The sequence below is a fragment of the Bolinopsis microptera genome, chromosome 7 (genome assembly GCF_026151205.1).
Source record: "Bolinopsis microptera isolate Bmic1 chromosome 7, MBARI_Bmic_1.0, whole genome shotgun sequence".
Taxonomy (NCBI): domain Eukaryota; kingdom Metazoa; phylum Ctenophora; class Tentaculata; order Lobata; family Bolinopsidae; genus Bolinopsis; species Bolinopsis microptera.
This window is the reverse complement of record NC_087078.1, coordinates 19,977,054-19,992,455: the sequence shown is the minus strand read 5'-3', so window position 1 is coordinate 19,992,455 and position 15,402 is coordinate 19,977,054. Positions and strand designations below refer to the sequence as shown.

General features: G+C 37.6%; 1 protein-coding gene across 1 annotated transcript in view; it reads right to left on the bottom strand.

The window, feature by feature from the left end:
• Positions 1–15,402, bottom strand: part of LOC134818093 (vacuolar protein sorting-associated protein 37A-like) — a 45,938-nt gene that overhangs the window by 25,170 nt on the left and 5,366 nt on the right. The window contains exons 4-5 of the mRNA XM_063827512.1: positions 3,410–3,487; positions 1,645–1,753 (exon numbers count right to left, since the gene is read on the bottom strand). Coding sequence (XP_063683582.1) covers positions 1,645–1,753; positions 3,410–3,487 — 187 coding nt within the window. The remainder of the gene's footprint in view (positions 1–1,644; positions 1,754–3,409; positions 3,488–15,402) is intronic.

The window sequence follows — 15,402 nt, the reverse complement described above, 5'->3', positions numbered from 1 at the left end:
TAACAGGCGTTTATTATTTCAATCCTAGCATATTTGAGCCGATAGAACATTAGTAGTGTAGCTGAGTCCAAGGCATGCAACCTGAAATCCGAAGTGATTGCAACCCTTACGGAAGACTATGAGTATGACTAGCTAAGAGAAGAAGACAAGCTAAGAGAAATAACTAAATATCTAATTGATAACGTTAGTGGCATAACTGAAGGCGCCATTAGTTAAATGCATAATGGGCAGTTAATGACATAACTGATTTCGTTGTGGTGGCACCATGCGTACCAGTGGTGGCACCATGCGTACCAGTGGTGGCACCATGCGTACCAGTGGTGGTAGTATTGTGACGGCATGGTAGTATTGGTTGTTTTCTCCAAACGCAAAATTTTACCGTGTAAACTTGCAACATTATCTACGTATAAGAAAATGCCAATTATTACAAAGTTTAAGTACAGATTTGAGATTGTGGTGGGGATTTAAAAAACATAAATATCTCTCAAGATGTCAAATGCTGCCCAAACTGTGAAGAATACAGGTTAAAAAATGTATCGGACTTCAACTAATAACAACAAGTTAAATGATAGGCATAAAATGTAGTAATACTAAACAGCTATTACTAACTGTAATAGCTGTATTGACTATTGGATATGCCGATTGTTTATCATGTCTTTCAGCAGCTAAACTGTCGAACAATTGATAATAATACGACAAATCTAGCGTTTGCTTATTGATAACACTATGTAAGAGTTGATTATTGATAACACTATGTAAGAGAATAATACGACAAATCTAGCGTTTGCTTATTGATAACACTATACAGTAAGAGTTGATTATTGATAACACTATGTAAGAGAAGCGTTATGATTTAATCTTGGAGATGGGTCTGTTTTGGTGAGCGATTGAGTGATTTCTTTTGCATTTCATCACGCACGCAACAAACGCGGACACAATAGATTCGGAAATTTAATGAATCTGCTGAGGATGAAAGCGTATCTTTAATCTAACACTAGATCTAGCTTATACACATCACGATCTATTTTGCCCTATCTCAATACCATAATTTTATAAATCACAATAGACATTCTTCATTTCTCTAATCTCATAAAAAAGGTTTAGTCAGGCACAACCACCTGACTCGACACAAATTGATGAAAAATTAAAGTGTCTGGTGAACGAAAAGAGCGGGCAATTTTAATTCAGCTCTTCTATTGTATCAGTCTATTTATGGGTTATATAGACAGATTTGATAACCATTAATAGTTTGACTATTTTAGAATTCCTTAAATTCAAGAGAAAAACAATGGCTACATTCCAGAATAGCCGCACAGTTTTAATCGAAAATTTACCAAAAAACCTGGTACAGTCTATAAATTTTGTTGAGATAAAGGAATGTGATGACATTTGACAAGAGCATGTGTTAACCACTAGGGCCCCAAAAATATGGAAAGTTAAAAGGTACAAAACGGAACACGTTCTAATAAGTGGATGGATAAAAATGCAGTTCTTGTTTTTAGATATAAATAGAAAGTATTCTTACCACTTATAAAAATGCAGTTCTTGTATTTAGATATCAACAAAAAGTATTCTAACCACTTATCAACGGCTAAATGAAAGAAGGAGGCTTTAAAAATAATATACCATAGAAAACATTCTTACCAGGGCAATGAGTTCCTGCTGTTTTTCCTCTAATTGCGGTTTAAGGGTGAGGTTCTCGAGGGCTAGTGTTTCGTTTCGTTCCACTATCTTCGTCCTATCTTCTTGGAGTCTGAAAACAAGCAGTTCAAACCTTTGCACCGATGTAATGCTTGCTTTTTTAAATAATCAGAAGACTGCTATTTTATATGGCTTTTACTTGAAAGGAGCATTTAGCCCACAAATTCATTCATCATATCACGTCATTATATATATGAGGATGGTCGATGCAGGAATCGTATGGCAAGATATTAAATAGGTATTTATGTTCCAGGGAAAGATTGACCAATCGAAGTGCATTTTAGGTATATTAAACCAGCTGCATGTGAATGTATTGATATTTAATAGATTCAATATTGAGGCGATATGGTATTGACCAGGGTGCCATATGTTAATGTCTGGAGAGTTGACACAGCGATGGTGTTTCGTTTAGTGAGACCGACACAACTCTTTAAAACCTTATACTCTCGTGATCTGATGGTCAGAACTATCCATTAAATTTGGATGCAATGAAGTTACCAGTGCTAGTTTTATGCATGGCGTAGTTGTCTCTTTGACTTAAGTTACTGTAACATTTAACAGGCTAGTTAAGAGAGTGCCGAGTGCCGAGTCCCGGCTTGCTTCCAAATACGAGACTAATTTCTGAAGTTCATGCTGATAACATCAGCTTCAAGGACGCACTGTGAACTCCTACATACTCATGTTCTAATCACACACTTGTGGAAAATATATTTGTAGCGCAAATCCGATTAGTGCAGCAAATTGCAGCTCTGGTTTCCTGACGTAAAATATCTCATCGTTACAGACCACTGAATCCCAGACCACAGAAGTCTTTCTGTACTTTCAATCCATTATGTAGTGGCTTTCGATTTATTCAGCTTCTACAACATTTTAATGAGGGCCTCTATTTAAGCGATTTAAAATGCTTATCTTGGGAATCAGACGTTTTCAACCGATCACAGAAATGCTTTAAGCGGTTGTAAAATTATTTTGATCGGGATAAAGATTGATTACAGAAAAGTAACATTGTAGATATTACTCAGCTTAAATGGTTCAGACGAAATCGTTTAGCTTCATGAAACCTTTCGTATTACTTAAGATTACTTATTTATCAATAACAGACAACACGAGGCCACCACTCGCAGGTTCCCACTCCAGTAATGATTTACTAATAGGAGGGCTGATGTTCCCACTCCAGTAATGGTCCACCAATAGGAGGGCTGATGTTCCCACTCCAGTAATGATTTACTAATAGGAGGGCTGATGTGAAGCTGTCAGGAAGCTGCCGTGTTCTGGGTGACATCCTCCCAATGACTTAGCACCAGGATATCGCCGTCCACAAACTTGGCCCAGAACACAGTTTAAATGAAGGCCTATGTTTAAGCGATTTTAAATGCTAGTACTGAGTTTTAAACTAATTACAACACTTAACTACAAATCTATAATATTTATTGAGTATTATGACTATGTGTCGTGATGGAAATATTTTAAGCGGGTAAAAGCCAGTTCAAACACTTGCTTCATAACACGAAGAATTTGTTTTCACTTGTATGAAAAGCACGAATAGCTAAGTAATAGCTCAGTTCCTGCACTAGAGGGACCCCAGTCAGCCCAGTAAGTAGACTTCTTACTCAGGTATCGAGGTAGAGTGGATGCCGCCCCACAAGGCAAAAACAAACAAATAAACCTTTGATGAGTTGAATCCAAATTATGATAGTAAAATCAAAACCTCTTTATATCATCTCTGCTCTCGAAATACTCCAAAACTGCTGCGTCATTGTCCATTAGCTTTTCCAATTCTTCTGTGCTGAAATAAAAGGAGAGCTGTTAGTGTTACATTTATCGGTATGATTTGAGTAACTTTGAATAGAAACAGGAGAAAAACAGGCGAGGCCCCAGTTTGAGGCGTTGTCGAAGTTAATGCTGTCTTTCAAGGCTCTGCGAAAGATTGGAATTTTTGAGCGAATCATATTTTATTAAAATCATACTTCGTTAAAAGTTTGCCTTGTCGAATATTGAATAGCTATTTTATTAAATAATTTATTAAATACCTCATAAACGTGAGAGGCGGGGCACAATTTTACGGATCAACCGTATTCCGATTCCCGATTCTAACTAAGATTTTCCTGAGTAATCTTTTACTAACAGAGCTCGTTTAATGTTTATTTACAAATAGGCTTTTCAAGCCAGTTTCAAGCTTTTTAGATACTTAATTTTCGAGAACTTATTTATTGAAAACGACGACAATCCGTACTGTATATAATACTATTTCCTTTTGTATCTTTATTAAGCATGGCTAGATGAATTGATAAAATAGTAAAACCTCATACACGTTGTTAAGCTATTAATGATTTATGACTCCTAGCCAAGTAAAAAATCTGTTCAATCTGCATCGACACCAGTGTCCACTGTTCTGGAATAGATTAGGACTTATGCGGTGTCGTATAGCGGCCAAAATTTCCTTTGACCACATTGTACAGATTTTTTTATCAACCTGTTGCTCTTTGATTTTTTGAGAAAAAAAAACATATTACAACACTAAAAATCTATTATATTTATTGAGGACGTTACAGAAGGAATTGATTTAATGTAGTCCGAGGAGTCAGAGGAGTTTTATATTTCAGTTTGTATCTCATCTTGAAAATACGATTTGGCCTCTTTGAAGAAGGCCTTTTATTGAAGGTTACATTTATTTTAAGAAGCTTTTCTCAGAAAAAGTCTTCGTGAGAAATTAATCTTATATACACCATAACTACAGTTAACCTTACTTATATACACCATAACTACAGTCAACTTTACTTATATACACCATAACTACAGTTAACTTTACTTATATACACCATAACTACAGTTAACTTTACTTATATACACCATAACTACAGTTAACTTTACTTATATACACCATAACTACAGTCAACTTTACTTATATACACCATAACTACAGTTAACTTTACTTATATACACCATAACTACAGTTAACTTTACTTATATACACCATAACTACAGTTAACTTTACTTATATACACCATAACTACAGTTAACTTTACTTATATACACCATAACTACAGTTAACTTTACTTATATACATCATAACTACAGTTAACTTTACTTATATACACCATAACTACAGTTAACTTTACTTATATACACCATAACTACAGTTAACTTTACTTATATACACCATAACTACAGTTAACTTTACTTATATACACCATAACTACAGTTAACTTTACTTATATACACCATAACTACAGTTAACTTTACTTATATACACCATAACTACAGTTAACTTTACTTATATACACCATAACTACAGTTAACTTTACTTATATACACCATAACTACAGTTAACTTTACTTATATGCACCATAACTACAGTTAACTTTACTTATATACACCATAACTACAGTTAACTTTACTTATAAACACCATAACTACTATTAACTTTACTTATATACACCATAACTACAGTAAACTTCACTTATATACACCATAACTACAGTTAACTTTACTTATATACACCATAACTACTATTAACTTTACTTATATACACCATAACTACAGTTAACTTTACTTATATACACCATAACTACAGTTAACTTTACTTATAAACACCATAACTACAGTTAACTTTACTTATATACACCATAACTACTATTAACTTTACTTATATACACCATAACTACAGTTAACTTTACTTATATACACCATAACTACAGTTAACTTTACTTATATACACCATAACTACAGTCAACTTTACTTATAAACACCATAACTACAGTTAACTTTACTTATATACACCATAACTACAGTCAACTGTAATATAATATAATATATAACAGTTAACTTATATGGGAAAAGATCGAGTTTATCATTTAAATGAGTAACATAAAGCTGACGCGAGAGTAAACGGCAGTCGACTATGCAATTATCAGAGGTAATCTTAATACCAATTGGACACTCCAAAATACTCTATTTATGAATAAAATACTTTATTTATGAATAAAATACTTTAATTCATTTATGAATAAAATAATACAGAAGAGTTATATGTAACGAGACACGAAATAATTGTTTCATCCAAACGGGGAAAAATATGGCCATAATAATATTCCACAGCCAAAGAAATAAACGGAAAATCCAGACAGTTTGGTCGGATACCTTATTTAGAACCCACCACAATTAGCCTCATCAAGATTCCCGACACCACGTGACAAGACAAAATTAGATAAACACCTGCTTGGACAACTCATAAGTGGTTCACAACCACCCCGGCGGGCCACCCGCCACGAGCGCCAGGCCTCTGATTGGCTCAATAACACGATAATATCACGTGCTATTTGCCCACGTGTGCGCGCGGGCAAATAGCACCTTTACGCTAAAAGCCATAAAGACAGAGAACTCATGAGGTATCTTATCATAGATCCTCCTGGATTTAATGGCTACCAATACCACATATGATTGTCCTGTGCCCATGTCCCCCCCCCCCCCCCCCCCCCCCATTACTGATTACCGCCTTTGTTTCGGAGCTGGCACCTATACTACTTTGATACCAATTTCACGGAGATTTTCCATTAAAAAGATATCAAGATAATATAATATGTACAAGAATATCTGGGCTTAGTGCGGATATTATCATAACAATAAATTCCGATAAGGTACACCATTTTCTTCGTAGGGGCTTTTAATATTTGCTGTTTCTTGGTAATACGCGAAGTTGTTCCTAATATTCAACTGAATCACCGTCTCAGCGGATATTTACCATTCATAGACCACACATTGATCAACCTATTGATCAACCTATTCATGCAATTCAACTACCAATCCTAGGCTATAGTACATGGTCATATATAATATAACATGATTATATTAATTTTTGGGCTCCCATCTATCGAGCCTCCTCAGAGACGGAGCCTAGATTAATCTAAAGGTTGTGAGCTTGGATCCTTTCATCTGGGTGCCCTGCCACTAAAGGTTGTGAGCTTGGATCCTTTCATCTGGGTGCCCTGCCACTAAAGGTTGTGAGCTTGGATCTTTCATCTGGGTGCCCTGCCACTAAAGGTTGTGACCTTGGATCCTTTCATCTGGGTGCCCTGCCACTAAAGGTTGTGACCTTGGATCCTTTCATCTGGGTGCCCTGCCACTAAAGGTTTTGAGCTTGGATCCTTTCATCTGGGTGCCCTGCCACTAAAGGTTGTGAGCTTGGATCCTTTCATCTGGGTGCCCTGCCACTAAAGGTTTTGAGCTTGGATCCTTTCATCTGGGTGCCCTGCCACAACTTTGTGGTTGTTGAAGTTCACTGTCAATCCTGATAATGGTGCCACCATTTCTATCAAGTTCACCACCTCCAGTATAGTTATACTAGTATAATTTGAATAAAACCCTGGTTTCACATAACCACGTGAATAGCAACTTGACTTAAAGGTTTCAATCGGTCTCAGAAATGGCTTCTTCATAAATTGTTGCTTCGTTTCCTGAGCATGATTAGCCAACACGCTTAAATTTGATACGCGTTAACGACTTGCCTATTTAAGAAATCATTTTTTAAAACGCCCATCTTAAAGTGCAAGTTATCTGATTCTATAATGTCAGCTCTTTATCATTGTCAACTAGGTGAACAAATATTTGTTTGCTGAAAATAAGGTGACAAGTGTCTGTGATGGAATAAACAAATCATTTTAATTTCTTTTCGATTGCCTTGTAGAAATAGTGTTACTATGGTAACTAGTAGTGTTACTATGGTAACTAGTAGTGTTACTATGGTAACTAGTAGTGTAACTATTTATCTCTTACCAGAATTAGAATTGTACTTTAACAGCACTGAGCACATGCGTGACGGATCTTCTAGAAATAGCGTTTGCTAAATTGATTTCTGCTCGCGTTATTGATAGATTGTCTGGTCCAATGAGACTTTGACAAATGAAAGCGAAATAGACAGAGAGGTTAACATATGGTCAACAAGCCTATAGAACGCGAATGATTAGATACTCCAGTAGTTAGTAGACGAGTTGTTCTTCCTTATTATATTTGGTTTATTAGACAGAGTTCTTTCCTCTATTTTGATTACCCAAATACCTTGCTCGAACCTTGAGCGTTAGTCACTGGTTATTCATTGGTAAATCGCACCGCTTTCCAAGTCCAACAAGGAGGTCCACATCATGTCCTATTTCAGCGGAACGCACTAACAATATTTAAATAATTTATGATTGCTGAGTGGTGTTGACTGCAGATTTTTAATAATTAAAAGCCGCTCATGTACAGTTCCCTGGAAATGAATTCCAATATAATAACAAAGTCATATCTTTAAAACGCAAGGCAAGGAACAGTTTCAATTAACCATTCCCAAAGAAATGCATATCCCCTATAAAAGTTTCAGAGTCAATATTGGGTCTGGCCGCTAAACGCTTTCCCACGACTGCATTAAAGACTGATGCCACAACCTCTGAAGCAACTAGTAGTGTAACTATGGTAACTAGTAGTGTTACTATGGTAACTAGTAGTGTAACTATGGTAAGACTGACGCCACATTCCACAACCTCAGAAATCAGAAGCAATTATCTCCCTGGCCCTGGACATTATGGATTCACTTGAAAGCATATTTCCCTCGCCAATAGCCAAGGTGTTATGAATTTTGACTGTATAATGGTGCTTGGCCCACCCAGGAAGTCCCATCATGCTAGCCAGGAGTAGCCTGTAATTTTTCTCTTACCAGATTTGTACCTTAACAACACATGCGTGACAGATCACGCGTTAGTAGTAGTTTGATAAAAACCCGCCACCCACCCTTGGGTTATTGGACAACTAAACCCAATGTTGACTTTTCCTAGATAGGGTACGTTGAGATGTTTTGCCAGATTATTATGCCGTGTGCCGTCCTTCATAATTACTGTAGGAATCGGAACGTTCCTTTCTCGATTGCAACTGATATTGAGGACGACATACGATATTGAGGACGACATACGAGAAGAAAATGAGGCCCGGGAGGCAGCTGCGAGAATTAGCTTTTGCACTATAACTACTTTTATCAAGCTATTCGTAGATACGAGTCGTTTCATATAGTTATACTTATACCAGATATTATCTAAAAGTATATTAAACATTTAATTTGTTACAAAGATTTTACTGCCACTTACATGAGTATCACCATAAATCAAGAAACGATTATCTTGAGACAGAAAGCTTTACTGGCAGTACCAAGTTAACTGTAGAACTAGAATCCTGCACTAGAACGTTGAACTATTATAACGTCACTAACCTATATACACGTGGCTCTATAATTTATTCACTGGGCTATTACAATTATGCCCCTTATAAAAGAGGGTCCTGAGACTCAACTCTATCCTAGACAGCTGCTGTTTAATTAAATAGTCTGACGTTCTCTAGAGTTCTCTCTCCACCAGTGACCATGCAACTGGGAGTCGGTTGTTTTTATAATCTCGTAAGAGAATCGTATGATCTTCAGTCCAGTCTATGTCAAACCTTTTTTAATTAGATTTAAAGGGGTTTTAGCGGTTTAAGGGCAAGGTAACCCGGACAACATGTTAACCCTGACAACATGATCATAGACTCGGTAATTGTGTAATCTCGTTTTGTTAAAACAAGTCCTCTGCAGAAATTTCTACGTAATTTTCTCCGTAGCTTGATCCAAAATTATTTGATTTTTCGATATTAACAATGACCGACTACAATTCCTTAAACCTATGACTGTTTCCCTGAATTTGTTTGATAGTACTACGAATCCCTTAAATCCCTCAAAATGATTACATGATTAATTCTGTATTGAAGCCTCAACTGTTTATCCTTGAACACATTGCACAGCTTCCATTATTTTTTACTCGCATTTAAATTATTATATTCGATTTTTTTCTTCTCTTTCGTGAAATTGTAACCGGTTAATTTTTAAGATTTTATCTTTGTAGCTTTCTCTCAATTTTTAGAGTTCTGATCGTCTTTATGAATTGTTGTATTACTAATTTACTAAGACGTGAAGACGAGTTCGTTAGTGTTCTCCTAAGTGGTCATTTCATGTTTAATTCCTGTTTAATTCCCCGGAAGTATTATCTGATTTTTAAAGGTGCTATTAGTTAGAGATTAGTTTTATTTACCCGTTTTTGGTGATCATTTTTCGCACTTATGGTTTCTGTTGGCCCATTAAGTTTCCTGCTATAAAAGACTCATAATATAATCATACGCCATGCACCAATAATCATTGACGTGTTAATGACAGCAATGGTTTCAATTCCCGTTATTAATATTTTACTTGACACACTATCAAGTTGACAGCCTAACAGACAACTCTGGTAGTCTCATTAATATTATGATTAATATCTGCTGATTAGTTTCAGCAGAATTTAAAGCAAATCAATTCGAATATCATATCTTGCCATCAGTCATATCGAGATTTTATTTAACACTTCCTGATGTTCTTTTAAGCGTATCATTTGCAATTTGAAAATACATCGGTGGATTTAATATGTAACTTCCATATTAAAGGCGATCACATTAAGAGCCAGTAATTAACCGGCCAGTGCTATTGAAGATCCGGTAAGTAACCGGCCAGTGCTGTTGAAGAGCCGGTAAGTAACCGGCCAGTGCTGTCGAAGAGCCGTTTGAGCACCTAAATATCACCTCATATACTCCAAATTATTGTTAAATATCTGAACACTCTGAAATCTCTGCCACTTGGAATCATGACTTCTGTGACTAATCTTTTACACTTCATAGCTTCCATCTCAGTTCTGATCACCTCCGCTTTCTTAAAGTTAACCATATGGTTTTATAACCTGGGTGAAGTCGGCGTTTCTGAATTACGATCGATTGGGCATCCTGTAAAGCTGTTAATCGCCTGGAAGATGAACTCGTTGGTTACCCAGATGGCGAACCCATTTGGCCATTTTTGTGATTTGAATTCTAGTTTCCATGCTAGTAAATGTCGATTTGAACTTTGACTCATTGCCAGATTGGCATCTCTTTCCCATAAGAATACCCAGATAATCCAGACAAATATCGACTAAACCGAACTTATCAGTCCTACACCCCTGGAAATAATAAAATAAACTTAGACTAAAACCCGACTTAAATACGACCACAACTCAATTCAATCCTGACCCGTCATGAGGATCAATGGCGAGAACCATTGCATCTGTGCCCTTACAGTTCCACATATTTTAGATGAGATACAAATTAAAATGGCAAGCCTCCGCAAACGCCGAGCATTTATTGCTATATATTCTCATATAATTTTGTGAGAGCTAGAGATAAAAGGACGGATAAGTTCTCCCTGATGAAATGGACGCAAAACCTCTTTATACTTTATAGTCTAATGAAAAAAGTACAGAGGAGAATCAATCTCAGATATTGCTTTCTTCAGAAAAACGGATCAGTAACGCACATTATATAAAGTTGCTAATATCCCTTGCTATAGAGAGGGAAACCATTTATCCATTTATGCTACTGTATAACCATCGAATTTGTTCAACTGTTGATTTAATGTACGCGTTGCTTAGTTTTAATATTGTTAAATTTGTTCGACAGCTGAGCAAGAAGTTCTTTGTTAAGTAGGCACACGTACTCTGGTCACAGTTCGACACGTGACTTAGTTCGACACGTGACTTAGTTCGACACGTGACTTAGTTCGACACGTGACTTAGTTCGACACGTGACTTAGTTCGACACGTGACTTAGTTCGACACGTGACTCAGTTCGACACGTGACTCAGTTCGACACGTGACTTAGTTCGACACGTGACTTAGTTCGACACGTGACTTAGTTCGACACGTGACTTAGTTCGACACGTGACTTAGTTCGACACGTGACTTAGTTCGACACGTGACTTAGTTCGACACGTGACTTAGTTCGACACGTGACTTAGTTCGACACGTGACTTAGTTCGACACGTGACTTAGTTCGACACGTGACTTAGTCCGACACGTGACTTAGTTCGACACGTGACTTAGTTCGACACGTGACTTAGTTCGACACGTGACTTAGTCCGACACGTGACTTAGTTCGACACGTGACTTAGTTCGACACGTGACTTAGTTCGACACGTGACTTAGTTCGACACGTGACTTAGTTCGACACGTGACTTAGTTCGACACGTGACTTAGTTCGACACGTGACTTAGTTCGACACGTGACTTAGTTCGACACGTGACTTAGTTCGAGTATGTGTCTAAAGTTAAAATATTATTGACTGAACGACAATCTAACCAAATGAAATAATATTCAAATTACTAGTACTGTTATTCAGCTAATCGAGTACTAGTTGTTAGTTGTTAATATGATATTTTAACAGCAGTACCCTAACCAGACCCCTGATTCTAAACAAATCAAATTTCAGACACACACGCAATGTCAATGAACGACGAATGTAACATCCAGAACTACACCCAAATCAGACAGTCCATCCTATATGTAGACATAGGTCTATATTGGAGCGCTGCCAAACTCTATGCTCTCTGGGAAAAGAAATGGTTCATCATCACGACCAGCGGGCTCTGCTTCGCCATGTGTTTCTTTATCCTGATCCTGAACAGCCTAGTCCTCCGGCACTACATCAAGAAGTATAAGCAGCTGATCCCCCTACTTTACACATCCATGTCACTGTGTGACATCGGGAATGCTATCTCTGCTTTCCTGACAGGAGCGCTGCTTCTAATGATCATGTGCAACTACAGGTCCCACTCAGACCCCTACCCGACCATGACCTTCATGGTGAAGCTGACCTACATCCTCTTCTCCTTAACCTCCCGGGTGTCCATCTTCTTTAACACCATCCTCGTGGTCATCAGGACCATCAACGTGGTTTTCCCAACTTACACCATTAAGAGGGGTAGAGTGATAGTGGTGCTGGTGGTGGGCCAGGTCTTGTGGCTCAGTGTTGCCGCCATTGATATTGTAGGGCTCCAGCAGATTCTGCCATACTTTGCAAAAATGAAGTCGGAAACAAACGAGATCCCGTCGACACAGTATGACGTCCTTGTTGATTCACTAGTGGTCAACCCTCTTACAGGTTTCTTTTTCATATACTACATCTTTGACAAGATGTGCAACATCCACAATTTCAACATCATCGGCGTATATGTCCTGGTGAAAGGGGTGCCTTTTGTCCTCCCATCTGCCATCTCTATAGCCTGCATGGTCATCCAAACCTACTATCTGATCATCAGAAGCAGGGTAGGTCGACACAGCGCTGTTAGTCGTCGGATCACCATCACCGTCCTCTACCTCACCACTGTCTTCGTTGCCTGCAACATCCCGGACTTTGTGCTGAACCTGGTGTGTCTGGGAGTCATATCCATCTCCACGGACAACCTCCCCACTTACATGTGTGCCACCTTTGTCTCTAGCGTGATGCTGCCTTTTGTCAACTCCCTCTTCAACCCCTTCATCCTCCTCATCAGAGGCAGCACTCTCAAGAAGTCGGTGCAGAGTTACTTCTGTGGTCCAGACTCCTTCAGGTTCAATAGAGGCAAGGCTAGTGGACTTGGGGATTTTTCCAGAGAGAAGTTTGATTTGTGGAAGAGGAGATCGGATGGTAACAGAATGATTCGGAGGAACGATAATATGAGTTTGTCTCGCATGGACAAGTAGGGCCAACAACTTAATAACCACCTCGTGACCAAACGGCTTTCATACAAAAATAATCTTTGAGAAGAAACTGCTCTAATTTGTGTCATTTGTTTTGTATAGGCATGATTTTATTATGTTGAAGACCGCTAAATTATTTGTATTCGAATTCTTATTCAAAATTTATTTTTCCAGAGTATTTATGATTGTATTTATTCTTAAATCTTATTTTTCATTTTACAAACCTGACCAGAGTTGATATGCTTGTATATGTTTTTAATTGAAATGTCTTAAGAATTGCTGTACTTGATATTAATAACATTTGCTGCAACAAAAAGGTTCATATTTACTGTAATACAAAATTGAATCAATCCTGAATAATGGAACTCTCACAATTTAGCTATTCTAAAAGAATTATTATGAAGCAATAAAAACTTAATAAACCTTTAGGAGAGGAATTATAGGAATTAGCAGGGTGACTGCTGAACAAGTAAGCTAGTAATCTAGGAAACCAGGTACCTTACGAGACATATTTATATTCGACGAAATTCCGGTGACCTTAGTGATTTGGGAACGAAAATATGGGATTTTCGTTTTGATTCAAGTTTTAACAGTATCTAAACAGTGTGATAATAGTGCCCATGGGGGTGGGGGGGGGGGGGGGGGGGGGGGGGGGGGGGCGTGGCCATTTCCCTTCGAAATCTGGCGGTTGATCGTTGATACATGTCTTACATGCAAATTATGCTGTGTCAAAAGATTCAACCGCCTGAGCGCCATTTATGAAGAGTATATCATGTGATTTAGGGGAATATTCTATAACGCCTGAATTGTCCGTAAAGAGTAGCCATGCGTGCCTTCAAACTTCTTGTAAAGAAATTGAAGCGGAAGTTCAATGATCAAGCAAATTGTCTAGCTGCAGATGTTCATTATCCATGAGTCATGACAAATTGATGCGAACTTGAGTACTATGTCAGATATCATCATATTAGTTCCAGGGTGTAATAGCTGACGCAGTCTGTTGAACCCATGATCTTTAAATATTGTCAGCACGTTTCTAGTACCACGTGTTACCCATTTCTCTTATATTTATGGGGGAGACTTTGATCATCTAGATTTAACTTGGCGCTAACAAGTTAATGCTCTTTATGGTACGGCACCAGTTTGTCGGGCACGTGTTACCCATTTCTCTTATATTTATGGGGGAGACTTTCATCATCTAGATTTAACATGGCGCTAACAAGTTAATACTCTTTAATATTAAGCCTTGCAATATAATAATATTGCCATGCTTCTAACATTTAAATGTCATAATATTCAAAACAGTCCCCACAATCATAATGCTTGTCGCATCTTATTAAGATGTCTAGATTTAGGATTCTTAATTTGTGTTAGGAGATGAACTTCCAGATATTAAATAAGTCATTGACCTCCACGAGACAGAGATAATACCACCAACAAGGATTTTAAACGATAACGACTCCTGTCCGACAGCACTATTTTCTTGTGTTTGAAGTGATATCTCAAATTTGGCACATAGAAATTCACCCAAAGTTACACAGATCGTCAGTCCTATAAGTATAACCATCATACTTTATAATGGAAAGTTTCAAGAAAATCGTATGGTAGGATCTGACGTAAACTATTGTCCGAACAACCTATTTTCGAAGCCAGACAGGAGTCGCCCAATCATTTTAAACAGTGTATAACGGCGTTAAATAAAGCTATCAATATTGCCACTTTGCCAGGCACACTATAAGTTACGGGAGTATTGGTTAGATAATTTCTTCGAAAGAGTGATTGTAACACCTCAACATGGCGAGACAGATTGAAAGCGGAACAAGAAATGCGGCCGCTTTTTTTTGTGCATGGCCGCTCAATTTCCCGATCCGTGATGGCGTATTTTATCATTTTCTATACAACCTGGGGACCCCAGTTTTTACTGTTTATAAGTATGCAGATATGGCGAAGTGACAGGCCGAGCGCCACCAAGTTAATATAATTCCATATTGAATTTGAAAATCGTGTATATTTTTAAAAACCATATGCTTATTGTTTATGCAACCTGACACCCTACACGGATGTGTGCAAAATAGTTAAGTAACTCAAAATAATAATAGTATGCTATCAATTAGTGCCTAGTGGGATATGTACA